At 37.7% G+C, this 17,931-nt stretch overlaps 1 protein-coding gene across 2 annotated transcripts in view; it reads left to right on the top strand.

Moving 5' to 3' along the window:
- The window catches only part of CSTF3 (cleavage stimulation factor subunit 3), a 76,737-nt gene extending 59,055 nt beyond the window's left edge, over positions 1-17,682 (top strand). For both annotated transcript variants that reach the window (XM_031015928.2, XM_055356545.2), the window contains 12 exons: positions 253-415; positions 2,877-2,986; positions 3,444-3,560; positions 3,830-3,904; positions 5,605-5,748; positions 6,175-6,277; positions 9,924-9,993; positions 11,537-11,732; positions 15,118-15,271; positions 16,271-16,365; positions 16,486-16,546; positions 16,977-17,682. In XM_031015928.2, the coding sequence (XP_030871788.1) occupies positions 253-415; positions 2,877-2,986; positions 3,444-3,560; positions 3,830-3,904; positions 5,605-5,748; positions 6,175-6,277; positions 9,924-9,993; positions 11,537-11,732; positions 15,118-15,271; positions 16,271-16,365; positions 16,486-16,546; positions 16,977-17,179 (1,491 nt within the window). In that variant the 3' untranslated portion in view covers positions 17,180-17,682. The remainder of the gene's footprint in view (positions 1-252; positions 416-2,876; positions 2,987-3,443; positions 3,561-3,829; positions 3,905-5,604; positions 5,749-6,174; positions 6,278-9,923; positions 9,994-11,536; positions 11,733-15,117; positions 15,272-16,270; positions 16,366-16,485; positions 16,547-16,976) is intronic.
- Positions 17,683-17,931: the final 249 nt, after the last annotated feature.

Genomic DNA, 17,931 nt, shown 5'->3' with positions numbered 1-17,931 from the left:
GAAAGTAACCTCCTAGATCACTTATAGAGAGGGCCCATGGGTGTTTTGTTTACCCACTCCTGGGAACCTGTTCTTGAGTGGGTAATACTCTTATCTTTCTCTCTACTCTTAAATAGTTTTTAGGTTATATTAACAAAGTGGTATTTGGAAAAAGTAGGCATTTTGAACAGTCTTCCAAACTGATCTACCCCATCCCCCATATATCTCAGTTGTTCCTGGCTCACCAAAGAATTCTAAATCCTTGTTGTCTAGGAATATGAGACAGTAATGAAAGGCTTGGACCGTAATGCTCCCTCGGTGCCTCCTCAGAATACTCCTCAAGAAGCTCAACAAGTAGATATGTGGAAGAAATATATACAGTGGGAAAAGAGCAACCCTCTTCGTACAGAGGATCAGACCCTTATAACAAAAAGAGGTAACAAGATTAACCCTCATGGGACTTCAGTTACATGTATGTTAGGCCACTTGGTATCCCCATAGGTTACTAAAATTTTCTTACCCCTAATCTTTTTTTCTTTTGTTCTTCAGATTCAATAATTCCTATAGATCTATCTCCATATTCACTGAACCTTTGTTTTCATCATATGCAGTCTGCAATTAAGCCCATCCAGTGAACGCTGTATTTCAGATACTATATTTTTCAATTCTATAAATTTCCATTTTAGAAATTTTTTATTTTTTATATTTCTTTTTTATGGTGTCCATTTCTTAGTTGAGATTCCTTGTGTGTTCATTACCATCTTTTTCTTTGTTTCTTAGAACGTATTTATAATAGTAGTTATAAAGTCCTCATCTGCCAATTCCAACATCTGGGCCTTCAACCACCATGGAGTTTATTTTCTTTGATTGCTTTTTCTCTTGACTGTGGTTTACATTTCCCTATTTCCTGTTTAAATTTTTTCTTTTAGATATTGTACAAATGTACAAATGAAACATTGTAAAGACTGTAGATTCTGTCATCTTCCTCTGAAGAATGTTTTATTTTAGGAGGAAGTTAAATATTACTGTCAGATTACTTGGACTTTGTGGAGGCTTAGTTTTATACTATGAAGACAGGTCTGTTTTAGTTTTACCATTAATCTCAGATTAAATACCTTATTCTTGGGACATAGTCTTTACTCCTAAGACAATGAAAAGTCTAAGGTGTTTACCCCAACCATCTAATTGGATGGGACTCAAATTCTAAACTTCATCTCCCTTAGTTGCTGAGGTATCTATTTAACTCTTTCTGCCTTCCAGCTTTGTTTTCTGCTGGTCTGTTTGTATTCTTCCCTGTGTATGTACATTTTAGGGATCAGCTGAGGATTTGAGAACATTTATGCCCAGATTTTCAGGATCTGGCTTTCTCCTTTTGGGGATGTCTCCTCAATTTCCAGCTGCTCTCATAGGCCAGAACTCCATGTTACTTCAAGACAGTAAGACTGCAGCATTTGACTTGAGTTCTAGCTATCCCAGAAGTGCACAACATGGGCATGTGTTTGAAGGGAAAAGCCATATTTAAATATGGATCTCACCTAGTGTTGTTCTGTCTTTTTAAGGTCTCAATCTCCTGATTTCTGCTTCTTTTGGTCATTTCCAGTACATTTAGATAGTTGCTTTTGTATTTGTGTTTTGTTTGTTTGTTTATAATTTTTACTTGCTGAGGGTTGGTCTGATACAAACTACTCTGTCAGTGCCAGACTCTTAATTTGGAGCTTTATTGAATTCCTCAATCTTGCCTTGCTGTTGCCTTGCTGTCTTACTTGCAGGTCTTTGCAAATATTGTTTCCTTTGCCCACTTTTTTTGTATCTACCCCATCCTTACTCCACTTCACTTATTTGCCTCTGACCAGCTTCATCCCTTCTTCAGGTGTTGTGCTAGATGTCAGTTCCTTAGTGAAGCCTTTCTTGAGCCCCTAAACTATGTTAAGTCCTGCTGCTGTAAGTTTTCAGAGTATACTGTACTTTCATCATCATAATCCTTTTGATCTTTGCTTTCTGTCTGTCCTCCCCATATACTGCAGACTTCTTGAATATAGGAAGTCTTACTCACTGGTATATTCACCGTGCCTTCCACATTCCCTGGCATATAGTTGGTGCTCAATAAGTATTAACTTAGGCTGGGTGCAGTGGCTCACATCTGTAATCCCAGCACTTTGGGAGGCTGAGGCGGGAGGATTGCTTGAGCCCAGGGGTTCAAGACAAGCCTTGGCAACATGGTGAAACCCCATCTCTAAACAAGATTTTTTTTTTTTTTTTTGAGATGGAGTCTTGCTCTGTCGCCCAGGCTGGAGTGCAGTGGCGTGATCTCCACTCACTGCAAGCTGTGCTTCCCGGGTTCATGCCATTCTCCTGCCTCAGCCTCCAGAGTAGCTGGGGCTACAGGCACCCACCACCATGCCTGGCTAATTTTTTGTATTTCAGTAGAGACAGGGTTTCACCATGTTAGCCAGGATGGTCTCAATCTCCTGACCTTATGATCCGCCTGCCTCGGCCTCCCAGAGTGCTGGGATTACAGATGTGAGCCACCGCACCTGGCCACAAGATTTTTAAAAATAAGCCAGATGTGGTGGCACACACCTGGTCTCAGCTACTTGGGAGGCTGAGGCAGGAAAACCACTTGAGCCCAGGAGGTCGAGGCTGCAGTGAACCATATTTGTGCCACTGCACTCCAGCCTACGTGACAGAGACCCTGCTTCCAAAAATAAAAAAAATTAATAAGTGATGGATAGATGGAGGGAACTTGGATGGATGATGGTGCCAGAAATCACTAAAGCTTTTTATTTCTAATTATCATTAATTTTTGAGGAGCCTAATTTGGTTATGATATTTACATTGATAGTTTTACAAATAATAATTATTTTAATTGAATATTGTTTGTTAATTTCTTCCCTTAGTTATGTTTGCTTATGAACAGTGCCTGCTTGTGCTGGGCCATCACCCTGATATTTGGTATGAAGCTGCCCAGTATCTTGAGCAGTCAAGTAAACTGCTCGCAGAAAAGGGAGTAAGTGTTCCTTCCCTATCCCCACTTTGATATTTTTGTGGTTTTGATATAGCAATGATTTACTGAAAAATATAACTGAATTTTGGTAATAAAGCATAAGTATTGAAAATTTAAGTTTACGTTCATGTGAATCTTAGTGACACTCATATAATTAGACCTCCTTAGAATTAAAATAAACTGGCAGTTTTTTAACGTATCAAAGTGATGAATCATTTAGAGTACTTGCATGGTTATTTTGTAAGTTAAAATAATGAAAGGAGTTTTTGGAATTTTTTTAGAATCGAGAAATGCATATGTGTTTATGTATGTGTGTGTGTGGATACATATATGTGTGTGTACATACATGTATGCTTTCTTAGACACATAAATAAAATAAAGTAGATGTAACTTTATTAATTTTATTCTCTCACAACTATATTAAAATTATTGAAGATGAGCTTTCTTTTTTTTCTCCCAGGATATGAATAATGCCAAATTATTTAGTGATGAAGCTGCTAATATATATGAAAGAGCCATAAGCACTTTATTGAAGAAGAATATGCTTCTTTATTTTGCATATGCAGATTATGAAGAGGTAAGTAAAAATGTTTAGAGCCTTCTTATAATTCAATTTTTTAGTGCAGGACTGAACTTTTTTTCTGGCTGCTTGTTTGCCAGGCATATTGCTTTTGGTAGACAGAGATGATGCCAAATGAACAGTTATTAGTTGTCAGCTTATACTATATTTATGCTCAATGGAGATGCCATTGGGGGTGGGAGGTTATAGCCGCTGGATTCCTTAGAGCTCAAATCCTGCTTATTTATGACCATATGTTGATATTCACTTCTTCTGTACCACCTTAGAGTCGCATGAAGTATGAAAAGGTTCACAGTATATATAACAGACTTCTGGCAATTGAGGATATTGACCCCACCTTGGTGAGTAACTTTACAAATCTTTTTTTCCACCTTTACAGTCTTATCTAACAAAAAATAATTTAAATTTATATACAATAAAATTCACTGTTTTTGTTGTATAGTTCTATTAATCTTGACAAATAACATTGAGTCATGGGATCCCCACCACAATTAAGATAGAAAACACCACCATCCTCCAAAAATTCCCCCATGTGACCCCTTTGTAGATATAACCCTTCCCTCTGCCCTTACCTCTGACAATTACTGTTTTCTGCTAGAATTTTTTCTTTTTAATGCAGCAGTATAAAATAGATACAGAGGCACTTTCTCTAACACTTTCTTTGTGATCATGGTTTGAAGCCACTTTATGCCACAGAATTGTTGCTTAATAAATATTTCTTTTTAAATGAGGCAGGAGAAACCGACATCCTGGGAAGAAATTAGACTGAAACTCACTTTATGCTAAATCCTGCTCTATCATAGTGGTTTTCAAAGCCCCAAGTGCAAAAGTGCAGTGATGCTCTCCCATTGGGAGAGGAAGGGGACAGGCTTGTGGGTGTGTCTCTAGAACCTCTGCCTCAAGTCAATTATAGCTACACTACTTTTTCTTGTTAACGATTTATATTGGGATTCCACTGCTATAATTCCTACATTTATTCATCATCTTATAATTCATTCCACAAACATATCTGGCAAATATATTGCTGGAGTCTATGCATTGTGCTAGACTCCAGCAACATTAATGACAAACTAGATGAAATTCCTTTTCTTGAGGAACTCATAGTCCATCCATCCATCCATCAAAACTGGGTAATATAGCTAGACATTATCAATACTGGGCAAACCAGGACCCTACTAATTAGTCATTTGTTCACTAAACAAAACTGCATACTCATGATGTACTGGACACTCTGTAGGTGCTGGGTATAAAATGGCTCATAGTTTATCCATGAAGTTCTATTATATGTTGTTTGGAAAATAGAGTAGTGGGCTTTTAAAAAGAAACCAAGAAAATGTGAAGTTAAACATGTATTGCAGGCTGGGCGCGGTAGCTTACACCTGTAATCCCAGCACTTTGGGAGGTCGAGGCAGGCAGATCACGAGGTCAGGAGATTGAGACCAGCCTGGCTAAAATGGTGAAACCCCGTCTCTACTAAAAAACAAAAATAGCCGGGTGTGGTGGCGTGTGCCTGTAGTCCCAGCTACTTCGGAGCCTGAGGCAGGAGAATGGCTTGACCCCAGGAGACAGGTTGCAGTGAGCCAAGATCGCACCACTGCACTCCAGCCTGGGCAACAGAGCGAGACTCCGTCTCAAAAAAAAAACATGTATTGTAAGACATGCTTGTATTAAAGCAACCCTTGAGTTTTTTAGATATTGGCATTCATTAATGGAGTATGTTCTAGTAGTGTCACACTTTTCACTCTTAAACTTTAATTTACATATTCTAGAATTAGATAATGGTGATGATTGCACAACCTTGTGAATATATTTAAAACCACTGAATTGTAAAGGGTGAATTTTGTGCTATGTGAATTATATCTCAATAAAAAAACAAATTAATTTGCATGCATCTCTAATACCAGAAAAAAATTAGTTTGTGGATTTAAATAGAATATTATCTAAATTCCTACTTTCTAATTTATTGGGTATTGAGGATTGCTTTCTTATGCAGGAAACATACTGCCTAATTTATAGAACACAAATACTTTCTTTTGCATAGGTATATATCCAATATATGAAATTTGCACGGAGAGCAGAAGGCATCAAATCTGGAAGAATGATATTTAAAAAAGCAAGAGAAGATACCAGAACCCGCCACCATGTCTATGTTACTGCAGCACTCATGGAATATTACTGTAGTAAGGTAAATACTGAAATACAAGTGTAAAGGTAAAACAACTTCCTTCATCTGAGGTTCGTAAAAGAAAGGTGATTTTAGCTTCTGTCATTAAGCTTTTATTGCTCCATTTTGTAAAGGCAGTCTAAGTGTATCTGTGTAAAATTTTATGGAGCATCATCCAAATCCCCAACTACTTGCTAATTTATGCTTCATTAATCACTATATTTCTAATTTGTGCTTTATTAATCACTATATTAATCACTATTTAGTGATTTCTAATCACTAAACTCCTTTGAATAGTTTCTAGCTCAGCAATTTTTACTTAACATGATTTTAATTTGTTTTAATTCTTACATATTTTGTCATATGTAGGTATAATTTTAATATTCTTTTAAGTGTTTTTTATCTGACATTTCATGGAAATCTGTATTTTACTTTCTTTACTTGTAGGACAAATCTGTTGCCTTTAAGATTTTTGAGCTGGGGCTAAAAAAATATGGAGACATTCCAGAGTATGTCCTGGCCTATATTGACTATCTTTCTCACCTCAATGGTAGGTTGATTCTAGAATCTATAATGATTACTTAATATTAAACCATGTGAAATTATGTTGCTAGATTTCTTCCTTCTTGAATGTATTATAATTTTGACATAGCAGACAGGCACTTGTTAGGCACTCAAGAAATACTTGTGGTATATCAACCATGAATATATTTACTGAGCAGTGGTAGATGTTTTTTGACTCTGCAGAACTGTCTTTATTCAGTAAAGTACCATCAGTAGTGGGATAAAGCTTCAGAGTCAGAGTCAGGAGACACAGAGTTGTTTATATTCATCTCTGATGACTCTGGGCAGATCATCTCCTGTTTCCTGGAAGGAAAACAAACAAACAAAAAACCCTCTAGCCACCAAAACTCAAACTCAAAAGATGCCCAAATAGTAAAGTAAAACACTTTGAGGATACTGGGGAAAAGATTCAAAAAGAAACATTTTGGTTTTTAGTATTTATTTCCCTATTCTGTTGTACGAATAACACTGGCCATCCTTTATTGAGTTCCTACCAGGCACTGTGCTAGATAATTCATATATGTATATCATTTAGTCTAGTTAACAACAGTCCACAATATGTAATTTCTTAACAAAAAAAGATGTAGTATAAAAGTTGGTTTTTTAGCTAGGTGTGGTGGCGTATGCCTGTAGTCTCAGACACTTGGAAGGATCACTTGAGCCCAGGAATTGGAGGTCACAGTGAGCTGTGATCACGCCACTGTACTCCATCTAGCCTGGATGACAGAGCAAGACCCTGTCTCTAAAAAACATTTAAAAACAAATGAATAGGCCGGGCGTGGTGGCTTACGCCTGTAATCCCAGCACTTTGGGAAGCCGAGGCAGGCAGATCACCCAAGGCCACAGGAGTTTGAGACCAGCCTGGCCAACACAGCGAAACCCTGTCTCTACTAAAAATATAAAAAATTAGCTGGACGTGGTGGCAGGCGCCTGTAATCCCAGCTACTGGGGAGGCTGAGGCAGGAGAATTGCTTGAACCCTGGAGGCGGAGGCTGCGGTGAGCCGAGATTGCGCCATTGTACTCCAGCCTGGGCAACAAGAGCGAAACTCTGCCTCAAAAAAATAATAATAATAAAGTAAATAAATAAATATAAATAAATACATCACTAAAAGTTGGCTTAAGAAAGAAATATGCAATTATATGTCATGTAAATGATTATAGAATTAGATATCATAGGTATAAATCAGTAATTTTAATATTTCAGAAAAATAGAGCATTCTATTTACCTAAATAATATAAAAGAGTAAAACTTAAATATGATTTTGTATTTCAGCTTAATGATTCTACATTCTGGGAAAAAGGCTTAACTCCAAAAAATGAGATAGTGGGGCATTTAATATTCCTCATAAATCTTAAATTGTTTTTCCTGATTTTTTTTTTAGAATAGTTACTAGTATATGTATTTTTATTTTTTTAAAAGGAGGATATCTGGTGTTAGCATTATTGTCTTCCAAAATCAGTGTCTTAGATGATTCTTTCATTCATCTATCCATCTATCCATCCATGAAACATTTATTCATTACCTTCTGGTTACTAGAGTCTGGGAATACCAAGATGAATAGGATCCAGAAAAACGTTTTTGTGGGGGAATCCAATGTGTAAATATAATTGCATCATCATTTGATGTTTCACTGTAGCATAGTTCTGAGGTTAGGTGTATAATCTTAAACTTCAGTTTCCTCATCTGCAGAATGGTCATAATAAGAATACCTTTCATAGGACTGTTGAGAGGGTAAATGAGTTTTTGCATGTGTTTCACTTATATATAGAATGTTGTGATTATTCCATAAATGTTATGATGAGGGTGGTGATCATTAAAAATGTGCTAAATACTGTAATAGATTCCTGAAGGAAGTACTATGGAAGCACAGAGAAGAGAGTATAATTTAAGTTATAGAGCTATGCTGCACAATTATGGTAGTCACTAGACTATTAGGTATTGAGCACTTGAAATGTGGATAGCCTGGGCTGGGTGTGGTGGCTCACACCTGTAATCCCAGCACTTTGGGAGGCCGAGGCAGGCAGATCACGAGGTGAGGAGTTCCAGACCAGCCTGGCCAATATGGTGAAACCCCGTCTCTACTAAAAATATAAAAACTAGCCGGGCATGGTGGCATGCACCTGTAGTCCCAGCTACTCAGGAGGCTGAGGCGGAAGAATCGCTTGAACCTGGGAGACAGACGTTGCAGTGAGCTGATATTGCGCCACTGCACTCCAGCCTGGGTGACAGAGTGAGACTCCATCTCAAAAAAGAAAAAAGAAATGTGGCTAGGCCAAAATGAGTTGTGGTGTAAGTGTGTAAATACATACCAGATTTCAAAGACTTAGTACAAAAAAAAATGTAAACTATCTTAACAATTTTTCATATTGATTACATGTGGAAATAAGATTTGGATATATTAGGTTGATTAAATATATTAATTTCACCTGTTTTTACCCATTTTATTAAATTCCATATGTGGCTTGTATTATATTGCTGATGGACAGCAGTGTTCTAGAGGGTGTCATAGAGAAGGGCACATGAGTTGGATTTTGAGAGATGAGTGGTAGTTAGCCAGGTAAAGAAAGATAAATGCATTATTCCGGGCAGAGAGCACAACACATAGGCAGGCAGTGTGAAAGTTCTGTGGAATGGTAAAAAGTGTGTCTGGAGCAAAGCTTGGGATAAAACAGAAAAAGATAAAATGTAAGATTTGTTTAACATTTTTTAAAGTATAATACGTTAAATTGAAGATAGAAGCCAAAAAAATAGCACCATCTTCTTTGGTCTAATATATTTAATTTCTTGGTTTTATTTTGCATATGGACATGTAATAAACTGAATAACTACTCTCAGGCAATAAAAAACAACTCCTCTGCTGGGTTAATTTTTCCTTTGAACAGCTTTATTGAAGTATAATTTGTATACTATAAGTCCATCCATTAGGTGTACAGTTCAGTGGTTAGTAGTAGATTCAGTGGTTGTTGTTACTGTTAGATTCTTAAGTTTTAAAAGATAACTTAGAGTTTAGCAAGAAGTGTCATTTTCCCACTTCCAGATATAGAGGACCTCCTGAGACTCTTAAAAGTTAATACACCTCTGTCAACAATTCTTAATTCATTTACATTTCCATAGTTACCTGCCAACCTAGATATTGTACCTCTGCAAGAGTTAAAGTAGCTAAATATAGCATAGTCCTGGTGCCTCAAAATAAGAAACTCAATTATTTCTAAGTTTGAGTTTGCCATCCTTCCATGTTCAATGTATTTAAAAAAATAGCAGTAGTCTGACTAATGTCAGCAGATATGTACTTGTCATTATTTTTAAAAGGCAAATGGGATACCTGGTTCAGATGGCACTGTTATAAATGGTTTTGCATTAGAACTGCAGTATAGTAGAGGAGGGCTGAACTAGAAGGGAAAAAAACATGGCTTGCAGTTACTGCTCTGCTACTCAGTCACCAAGAGCCAGATCAAATCTCTTAATCTTTCTGAAGCTCAAGTTTCCTCATCTATAAAAATCAAGTGTGATAATAGTTAAACCTTTCTGCATAGGATTTTTGTAAGGATGAAGTGAGATAATGCATATGAAAATATTGTTGCATTGTAAAAGTGAATTAAAAAAAATTTAAAATCTTTTTCAATATCCTAGAGGACAATAATACCCGAGTTTTGTTTGAACGAGTTTTAACATCTGGAAGCCTTCCTCCTGAGAAGTCTGGGTAAGCCATTGTGAAAAGTTGTTGATCAGGTTCTAAAGACAGCTTTCTTACCTGAATTGTGGTCTATGGGGTGAATGTTTGCTTGAGTATGAGTTTCAAGAGAAATTTCGTTTCCTTCTCAAGATTTATTTTACCTATCAGCAGTACTTTTATACCTGTTTAAGATTATTTTTAAATTTCTGCACAGTGATTAGAATTGTTTTTAAGAGATGCCATAGCAATTTATTATCATCTTTCTTGTTTACTATATATCCCTAACCAGAAACTGTGGCTCATGTCTGTAATCCCAGCATTTTGGGAGGCCAAGGTGGAAAGATGACTTTAGCCCAGGAGTTTGAGACCAGCCTGGGCAACATAGTGAGACCCAATCTATACAAAAAATATTAAAAATTAGCTGGGTGTGGTGGTGCATGCCTGTAGTCCCAGATACTGGGAGGCGGAGGTGGGAGCTGGAGGACTGCTTGAGCCCAGGAGGTTGAGGCTCCAGTGAGCTGTGATCACACCTCTGCACTCCAGCCTGGGTGACAGAGTGAGACTCTGTCTCAACAACAACAAAAAAGATACCTCTCTCTCTCTCCCTAGAAATTGATATTAACATGTTAAGAGAGGCATTCTGAAATTTTCACCTCCCTTACTCAAAAGCAAAGACTCTTGTAAATTCAAAGTTTGTTTTACATATTATGTCTCTGACTTATGGTTTTGTCTCTTGTTAGTTTTACCATACAGAGGAACAACACTGTCAAGTGGTACAGTGGAAATATTATAGTAAGGCTTTGGAGTCTTGGGTTCAATATCCAGCTAGATGGCAAATTTCATAGCTATACCAATCTTCACTTTCTTATTAACAATAATGTCTACCAGTGTAGGATTTTTTGTGATAGCCATATATCTGGTATATAAGAGGCACTTAATATATTACTTTAGTACAAAGGTGCATAGTGACATTTAAGTAGTCTCAGAGCATTAATTTTAGCTGTTAGAACAATGATGAGGCACCAGTTTTTCCCCAGTGATCCACGTTAATGGGAAACAATAGCGTAATCATTAGATTTTGGAGTATATTTCTATTCATATATTAGATGAAGAATGTATTCTACATTATAATTCCTGCCACTTAAAATGAAGCCACATTATTCAGGAGAAATTAGAAATCTGTCTAGGTTCCTTTTCCAACTTCTCCACCTAGAGTTTATCCTCTCTAAGGTAAGTCTCTCATATTGACCACAAAGAAGCAGCAGCTATACTAAATAAGTAAAAACTCAAAAATGGGCTTAAATACTGAAGTGATAGGTTTATAATTTACTTTGAAATACGTAAGCAAAAATAAGATGAAGCAAATATGGCAAAATATTAGCAATATAGGTAGTGGTATATAGGTATTCATTATACTATTCTATTTTTCTATAGTTTAAAAATCTTTATAATAAAAAGTCACTTTTTATAACTTAAGGGAAAAAGAGAGAGCTTAAGGCGTTTTTGTAAATGAACTCACTGCCCTAAACCCAGAATAATTAAAGTATTGATTGTATTTCTTTTCTTGCAGAGAAATCTGGGCCCGATTTCTAGCATTTGAAAGTAATATTGGTGATCTAGCTAGTATACTCAAAGTGGAGAAAAGACGGTTTACAGCATTCAAGGAAGAGTATGAAGGGAAAGAAACGGCTTTACTAGTAGATAGATACAAGTTCATGGATTTATATCCTTGCTCTGCAAGTGAATTAAAAGCACTTGGTTATAAGGTATGTACTTAGGATCAAGATGTGGAGTGTCCTCACTTTTCCAGTGTTTTAGAAGAGTTCATTGATAACCTGCACTCTAAATTCTGAAATGTGAATCTAGTTTTAGAATAGATTTGCAGGAAGCAAGAAAAAAGTTCAAAGATTTTCCTTGGGTTTAGGAAATCCTGAGTGTCAAAGTAGCTGAACAAAATGAGAATTGAAATGGGATTTAATAGTTTCATTCTGTCCCTGAAATTGTCAGTGCCTTATATCTTATATCTGGTGGGCAAGATGGAGGGAGTGTGGAGGGAAGAAAAACAAAAGAAAATCTGAATGTCATCTTAGGTATTACTTTTTTTTCCTAATAGTTCTTATCAAATTGATAAATATGTTTTGACAGATCTTAAACCAAATGTAGTTCCTGTTGCATATTTTGTAAGATATAATGAAGAAATATTACAGCTTGTTAAATCCATAAAGTTCCTTGAGGGATTTGTATTCTTAAAACAGTGTTCCTTTAGTGGCCTTTGGGGGAATTAGCTCATCTATGAATAGAACTCTTTTATACAGACTACTGAGTCATAAGAAAACAAATCTGGCACCTGAACCTGTTCAGGCCACAGGGAGAGATTAATATTTACAAAGCCCCAGTAACAGCCCTTGCTGATAAAACCACTGTTATATCATCTCTTAATCTTTCTGTGACATGTGAACAAAGACTAAGATGGAAATTCACAGAGAAGTCCTTGGTTGATCTCTTTAAGCCAACCACCATTAGGATGTTCCTGACCATCATTCTCCTTTTTCTCACTGCCCTCTTTTAGCCTGGGTCTTGCTCTGTCTGATCCAGATAAAATATTTTGAGAAAAAACTACCCATAATTGATATTCAGACATTTTTGTTAATGGAAGCCCTATTTCTGTGCCAGATGCAGATTCCTGGTATGAACCATAGGATTACTGCTCAGGGATAAGTAGTTTCTGCTTCTAGTTTTAACTACTTCTCAATGAAAAGTCAAAGATAGTTTAAGACTACAGTAAATCCTCATTTAACATCATTGATAGGTTCTTAGAAACTTTGACTTTAAGCTAAATAATACACAGCGGGTCCTCAAATAACGTTTTTGTGTTTAACATGGTTTTGTTATAACCTTGATAAGAAAAAAATTGGTTTTCCTATACATCGTTTCTGTCTTTTTTTTTTTTTTTTTTTTTGAGATGGTCTCACTCTGTTGCCCAGGCTGGAGTGCAATGGTGAGATCATGGCTCACTGCAGCCTTGATCTCCCTGGGCTCAGGTGATCTCCTGTTCAGCCTCCCAAGTAGTTGGGATTACAGGCAAATGCCACCACATCTGGCTAATTTGTGTATTTTTTTGTGGAGATGGGGTTTCACCATATTGCCCAGGCTGGCCTCAAACTCCTAGGCTCAAGGAATCCACTTGCCTTGGCCTCCCAAAGTGCTGGGATTACAGGCAGCAGCCAACACGCCTAGCCCATCATTTCTCTAAAAGTTGCAGTTTCCTAGAACCTATACAATGTTAAGTGAGGGACTTACTGTACTTTGTGCAATTGCTAGAAAAAGCTATTTCAACTTTTCCAAGATGAAAATGAAAATTAAGGCAGTTAATTAAAATAAAGATCTGCCAGGCACAGTGGCTCACGCCTATAATCCCAGCACTTTGGGAGGCTGAGGCAGGCGATCACTTGAGCCCAGGAGTTCAAGACCAGCCTGGGAAACATGATGAAATCCCATGTCTACCAAAAAAAGAGAGAAAAATTCAAAAATTAGCCAGGTGTGGTGGCGCCTGCCTGTGGTCCCAGCTATTCGGGAGGCCAAGGTGAGCCCAGGAGGGAAGCTGAGCCTACTTTAGTGAGCCGTGATCAAGCCACTGCACTCCTGACTGGGTGACAGAGTGAGACCCTGTCTTAAAAAAATAAAAAATAAACAGAAAAGAAAGATCTTATAGTGGCCAGGTGTGGTGGCTCACACCTGTAATCCCAGCACTTTGGGAGGCCAAGGCGGGTGGATCATCTGAGGTCAGGAGTTTGAGACCAGCCTGGCCAACATGGTGAAACCCTGTCTCTACTAAAATACAAAAATTGGCCGGACTTGGTGGCGGGCATCTGTAATCCCAGCTACTCAGGAGGCTGAGGCAGGAGAATTGCTTGAACCCAGGAGGTTGTAGTGAGCCAAGATAGCACCACTGTACTCCAGCCTGGGTGACAGAGTGAGACTCTGTCTCAAAAAAAAAAAAAGAGAGAGTAAGTATTCAGGAGTAGAACTACTTCCTGAATATGATGTTTTCCATCTTGTATTTCTATTTCTACTCTTTTGTTTTTTGGGGAAGGATTAATGTGCTTCTGTGTTTAACGGTGGGTGGTATGGTATGTATGTATCTGTGAGAAAGATTTTTAAAAAGCGATACCCAATGTGTCTACCATTTAGATTTGCTTATATAATACATACCAGATGTCACCAACTGCATTTCAACAAATTTTGAGAAAGTGGAATGCTTTTATATCCCTTGATGGCGGCAAAAAGGGGTTCTTTTGTTTCTAGACAGACAGAGTAACACTGGGTTGCCTGGAGCAGAGGAGCTCCTCTGAGATAGGGCCTCTGTTCATAGGTGACTGTATTGCTTCCTTTGGCATATCTTGTCTCAGCCCTGGCAGGGCAATGCTAGTGTACTGAAAAGAAGACTGTGGATGGATTTGAGGTCAGAGAGGCCTGCCCTCCCAATCCTCCTCTCTCTACTTCTTATTAGCTGTGTGACCTGGGAAATATCAAAACCTTTGTGAGCTTCAGTCCCTTCTATAAAATGGAGATGTTACTATTTCCCTCATTAAAAACAGAATGGCTAAAATTGCCTGATGAATAGTGTCTGCTCAGTAAATAATCCTTGTCCCCTGTAATAAATAGTACATTGGAAATAATTTTTCATTGCATTAGCAAAATCTTAACCGGTGTGATGCCTTCACAAAACAGGAAGTCACTTAATCCAGCTTCTTCATTTAATGAAACTGGTGTTCAATTCTAATGGAAGGGAGGTGTCAGAAGATCTAAAATCTTGAATTTTCCTCCAAATTATCCTGGCCTCTACTTGGTTCCCAGTCTGACTACCCAAAAAAGCTTGTATCTGTCCTACAAATGTCCTGCCTGGCAACACTACGTTTAATGACTTGTAACTTGTATGGGGTAAAGTTATGATACACTGAGTCTTAGAAACAAATAGCTTTCCTTGTTGAGTAACAATCTTTACCATCATTAGAGTCCTTGCTTATCCGTCTCCATTTTTTTTCTGTGGTTTTAACCCAGATATTCACACTGTATCCTCAAGGTTATTGCATGATTATTCTCTAGTAGTCCCTTTTTCAGGTTTAGGATTCTTCTGTTCTGCATTTTCAGGATGTCTCCCGTGCTAAGCTAGCAGCTATAATTCCGGACCCAGTTGTAGCTCCTTCTATAGTGCCTGTTCTGAAAGATGAAGTGGATAGAAAACCAGAATACCCTAAACCAGACACTCAGCAGATGATTCCATTTCAGCCACGACATTTAGCACGTAAGCCATGACTTTAGATCCAGTACTGAGACGTTGGTTTGTTTGTTGATTTAAATCCAAAGTGTGGGGGTAAAGTGACATGGTCTCTCAATTGTGGGTTAATTATTAGACTTAGGATCACTATGACAAGTGATTTAGCTTTAATCTTTGAACCAGATTAACTAAGAATGTCCTAAAAACAAAACTTCAATGATCCAGATTCCAGGAACCCATTCTGGCAGTAATACTTGGTTTTCAGAAATGCTGCTATGGCCAGGTGCAGTGGTTTACACTTATAATCCTGGCACTTTGGGAGGCCAAGGCAGGTGGATCACCTGAGGTCAGGAGTTTGAGACCAGCCTGACTAACATGGTGAAACTTTGTCTTTATTAAAAATACAAAAATTTTCTGGGCCTGGTGGCATATACATGTAATCCCAGCTACTTGGGAGGCTGAGGCAGGAGAATCACTTGAACCCGGGAGGCGGAGGTTGCAGTGAGCCAAGATGGTGCCATTGCACTCCGGCCTGGGCAACAAGAGCGACACTCTGTATCAAAAAAAAAAAGGAATGCTGCTACGTACAGATTACCTGAACAGCTGGTGGAAATTTTCTTCACTGATAGATTTGGTTTCTTTACTTAGGAATGGGTTAGTAGCTTCTCTAGATTCTTTTTGAACAAGGCCCTTCTGATTAAATACACTGTTGAATAATTGACTTGAAACAGGATTGCTAAACAAATGACTTGTGTAACTCAGAAACACTCTTTGACAAAAACTGACTTTAGTTCAGTCCCTGGTTGTCTTACACAAAGTCACTTGTCTACTTCTCTGCCTCCCAGTGGCCATGGCATTGAGACTGCTCTGTCTCACCCACTTTGGTTTGGTAAAGCCCTAGAAGTATTTTCAGTGTCCAGAACAAAGCAGCAGACATGGAAGATCTTTATGTGCAAGTCACTTGATTTTAGCTCTGTGTAGAAATTCTTCCATTCCACTTGATTCATACTTTTCTTTTTCTCACAGCTCCAGGTTTACACCCTGTACCTGGTGGAGTGTTCCCAGTCCCTCCCGCAGCTGTTGTTTTAATGAAACTTCTCCCTCCTCCTATCTGTTTCCAGGTTTGTTCACTTATTTTCATGGTAGATACTGGCTCTGTGGGTCATAGTAATTGTGTATAAAGTTACTACTACTTTAATGTGTCAGATTACTGGGATTAAAATTTGTTCATGTCAAAATAGGGTCCTTTTGTACAAGTGGATGAACTGATGGAAATTTTCCGAAGATGCAAGATACCAAATAGTAAGTAACAGAAGCTCCATTTCAGAGTGTCATTCCACATTGTTGTCTCATAGGCAGTAGAGATTGTTATTCTCTGCCACTGAAGTTTTCGAAACCAGCCAGCCAATTTGAAGTGCAGTGAAACCCAGGAGTTACCCAAACCCTCTTTGGCAGAGAGAGGCTTATTCACATTGAATTCCACTAAGTAAAATGTCATAAAACTTTATCTTTTCTATTCATGTGAACATGCACTATCAGGCTTGGCTTATGAAAATTATTAGTTTTAACAGCAGCTTTTGTCTTTTTCTTTAATTATTTAGTATCAGTAGTACTATCCCATGTTTTGCTAAAATAGTAGGCTATGAAATAAACTATAAGGTATCCACAGTTGAACATACATACCCTTTCATAGTGGAATATGTTTTTACGTTTTGTTGTTTTGTTTTAATAGCTGTTGAGGAAGCTGTGAGGATCATTACTGGTGGGGCCCCAGAGCTAGCTGTAGAAGGCAACGGCCCCGTGGAAAGTAATGCAGTACTCACCAAGGCCGTCAAAAGGCCCAACGAGGATTCAGATGAAGATGAAGAAAAGGGAGCCGTTGTCCCCCCTGTTCATGACATTTACAGAGCACGGCAGCAGAAGCGGATTCGGTAGGGTTTAAACGCCTCTGCAGAAAACTCCTGTCCAGGATTCCTTTTGCCTCAAGTGGTATGTTTAAAAGAGACAACGCTTTGTTACAAGGTTCTTGGAAACAAAGTTGTATTGTCATTGGTGCCTCTATCACATGGTTCTTGAGAAAAAACAAACCAACCTGTGTGAATTTTAGAATATGGAACAGACCTATGCTCTAAGCAAAATTAGGTTTTCAAAAATGTGAGAACAGTACAAAATGGCAGAACCACATTTTGTTCCCTCTTCAAGGGTGTCTTGTATGTGCCGCTTGAAGATTTGTGAGTTTTTCAACAGTTTTATTTTAAAAACTGGATGGCTTATGATTGTAAAGCATTTTATCACATTTTCTGAAAACAATTGTTCTTGGTTTGCTTATGTAGAGTCCTGCCTTATTGTTTGTTTTTATTTATGGCAGAATGTATGAAATCCGTTTTGTAGTTTCAAATTTTAAAAGTCCTTTAAAAAAATAAAAGGATTCAGAAACATCATGCTTCCTCTGCTTCTTTCAGATTTTATTTACAATAACTACTTATGTTATTTATCCAATACCATTTAAAAATAAATGTCAGGACAAGGAAAAGTCATCTTGTATTTACTAAATGTATTAATCACATACTCTTTCCTGGTCTTTTTTGGTGCTAACTAAAAACATTTTTAAGAGGCAAATTAAACATTTTAGAAATCCTCAAATATGAATGCATTTGCTCCCCAGTAAATCTGAGGCAGATTAAGAT

This window comes from Gorilla gorilla, chromosome 9, assembly GCF_029281585.2.
Source record: "Gorilla gorilla gorilla isolate KB3781 chromosome 9, NHGRI_mGorGor1-v2.1_pri, whole genome shotgun sequence".
Lineage (NCBI taxonomy): Eukaryota > Metazoa > Chordata > Mammalia > Primates > Hominidae > Gorilla > Gorilla gorilla.
Note: the sequence above shows the minus strand (reverse complement) of the source record. Positions and strands in the feature narration are given on the sequence as shown.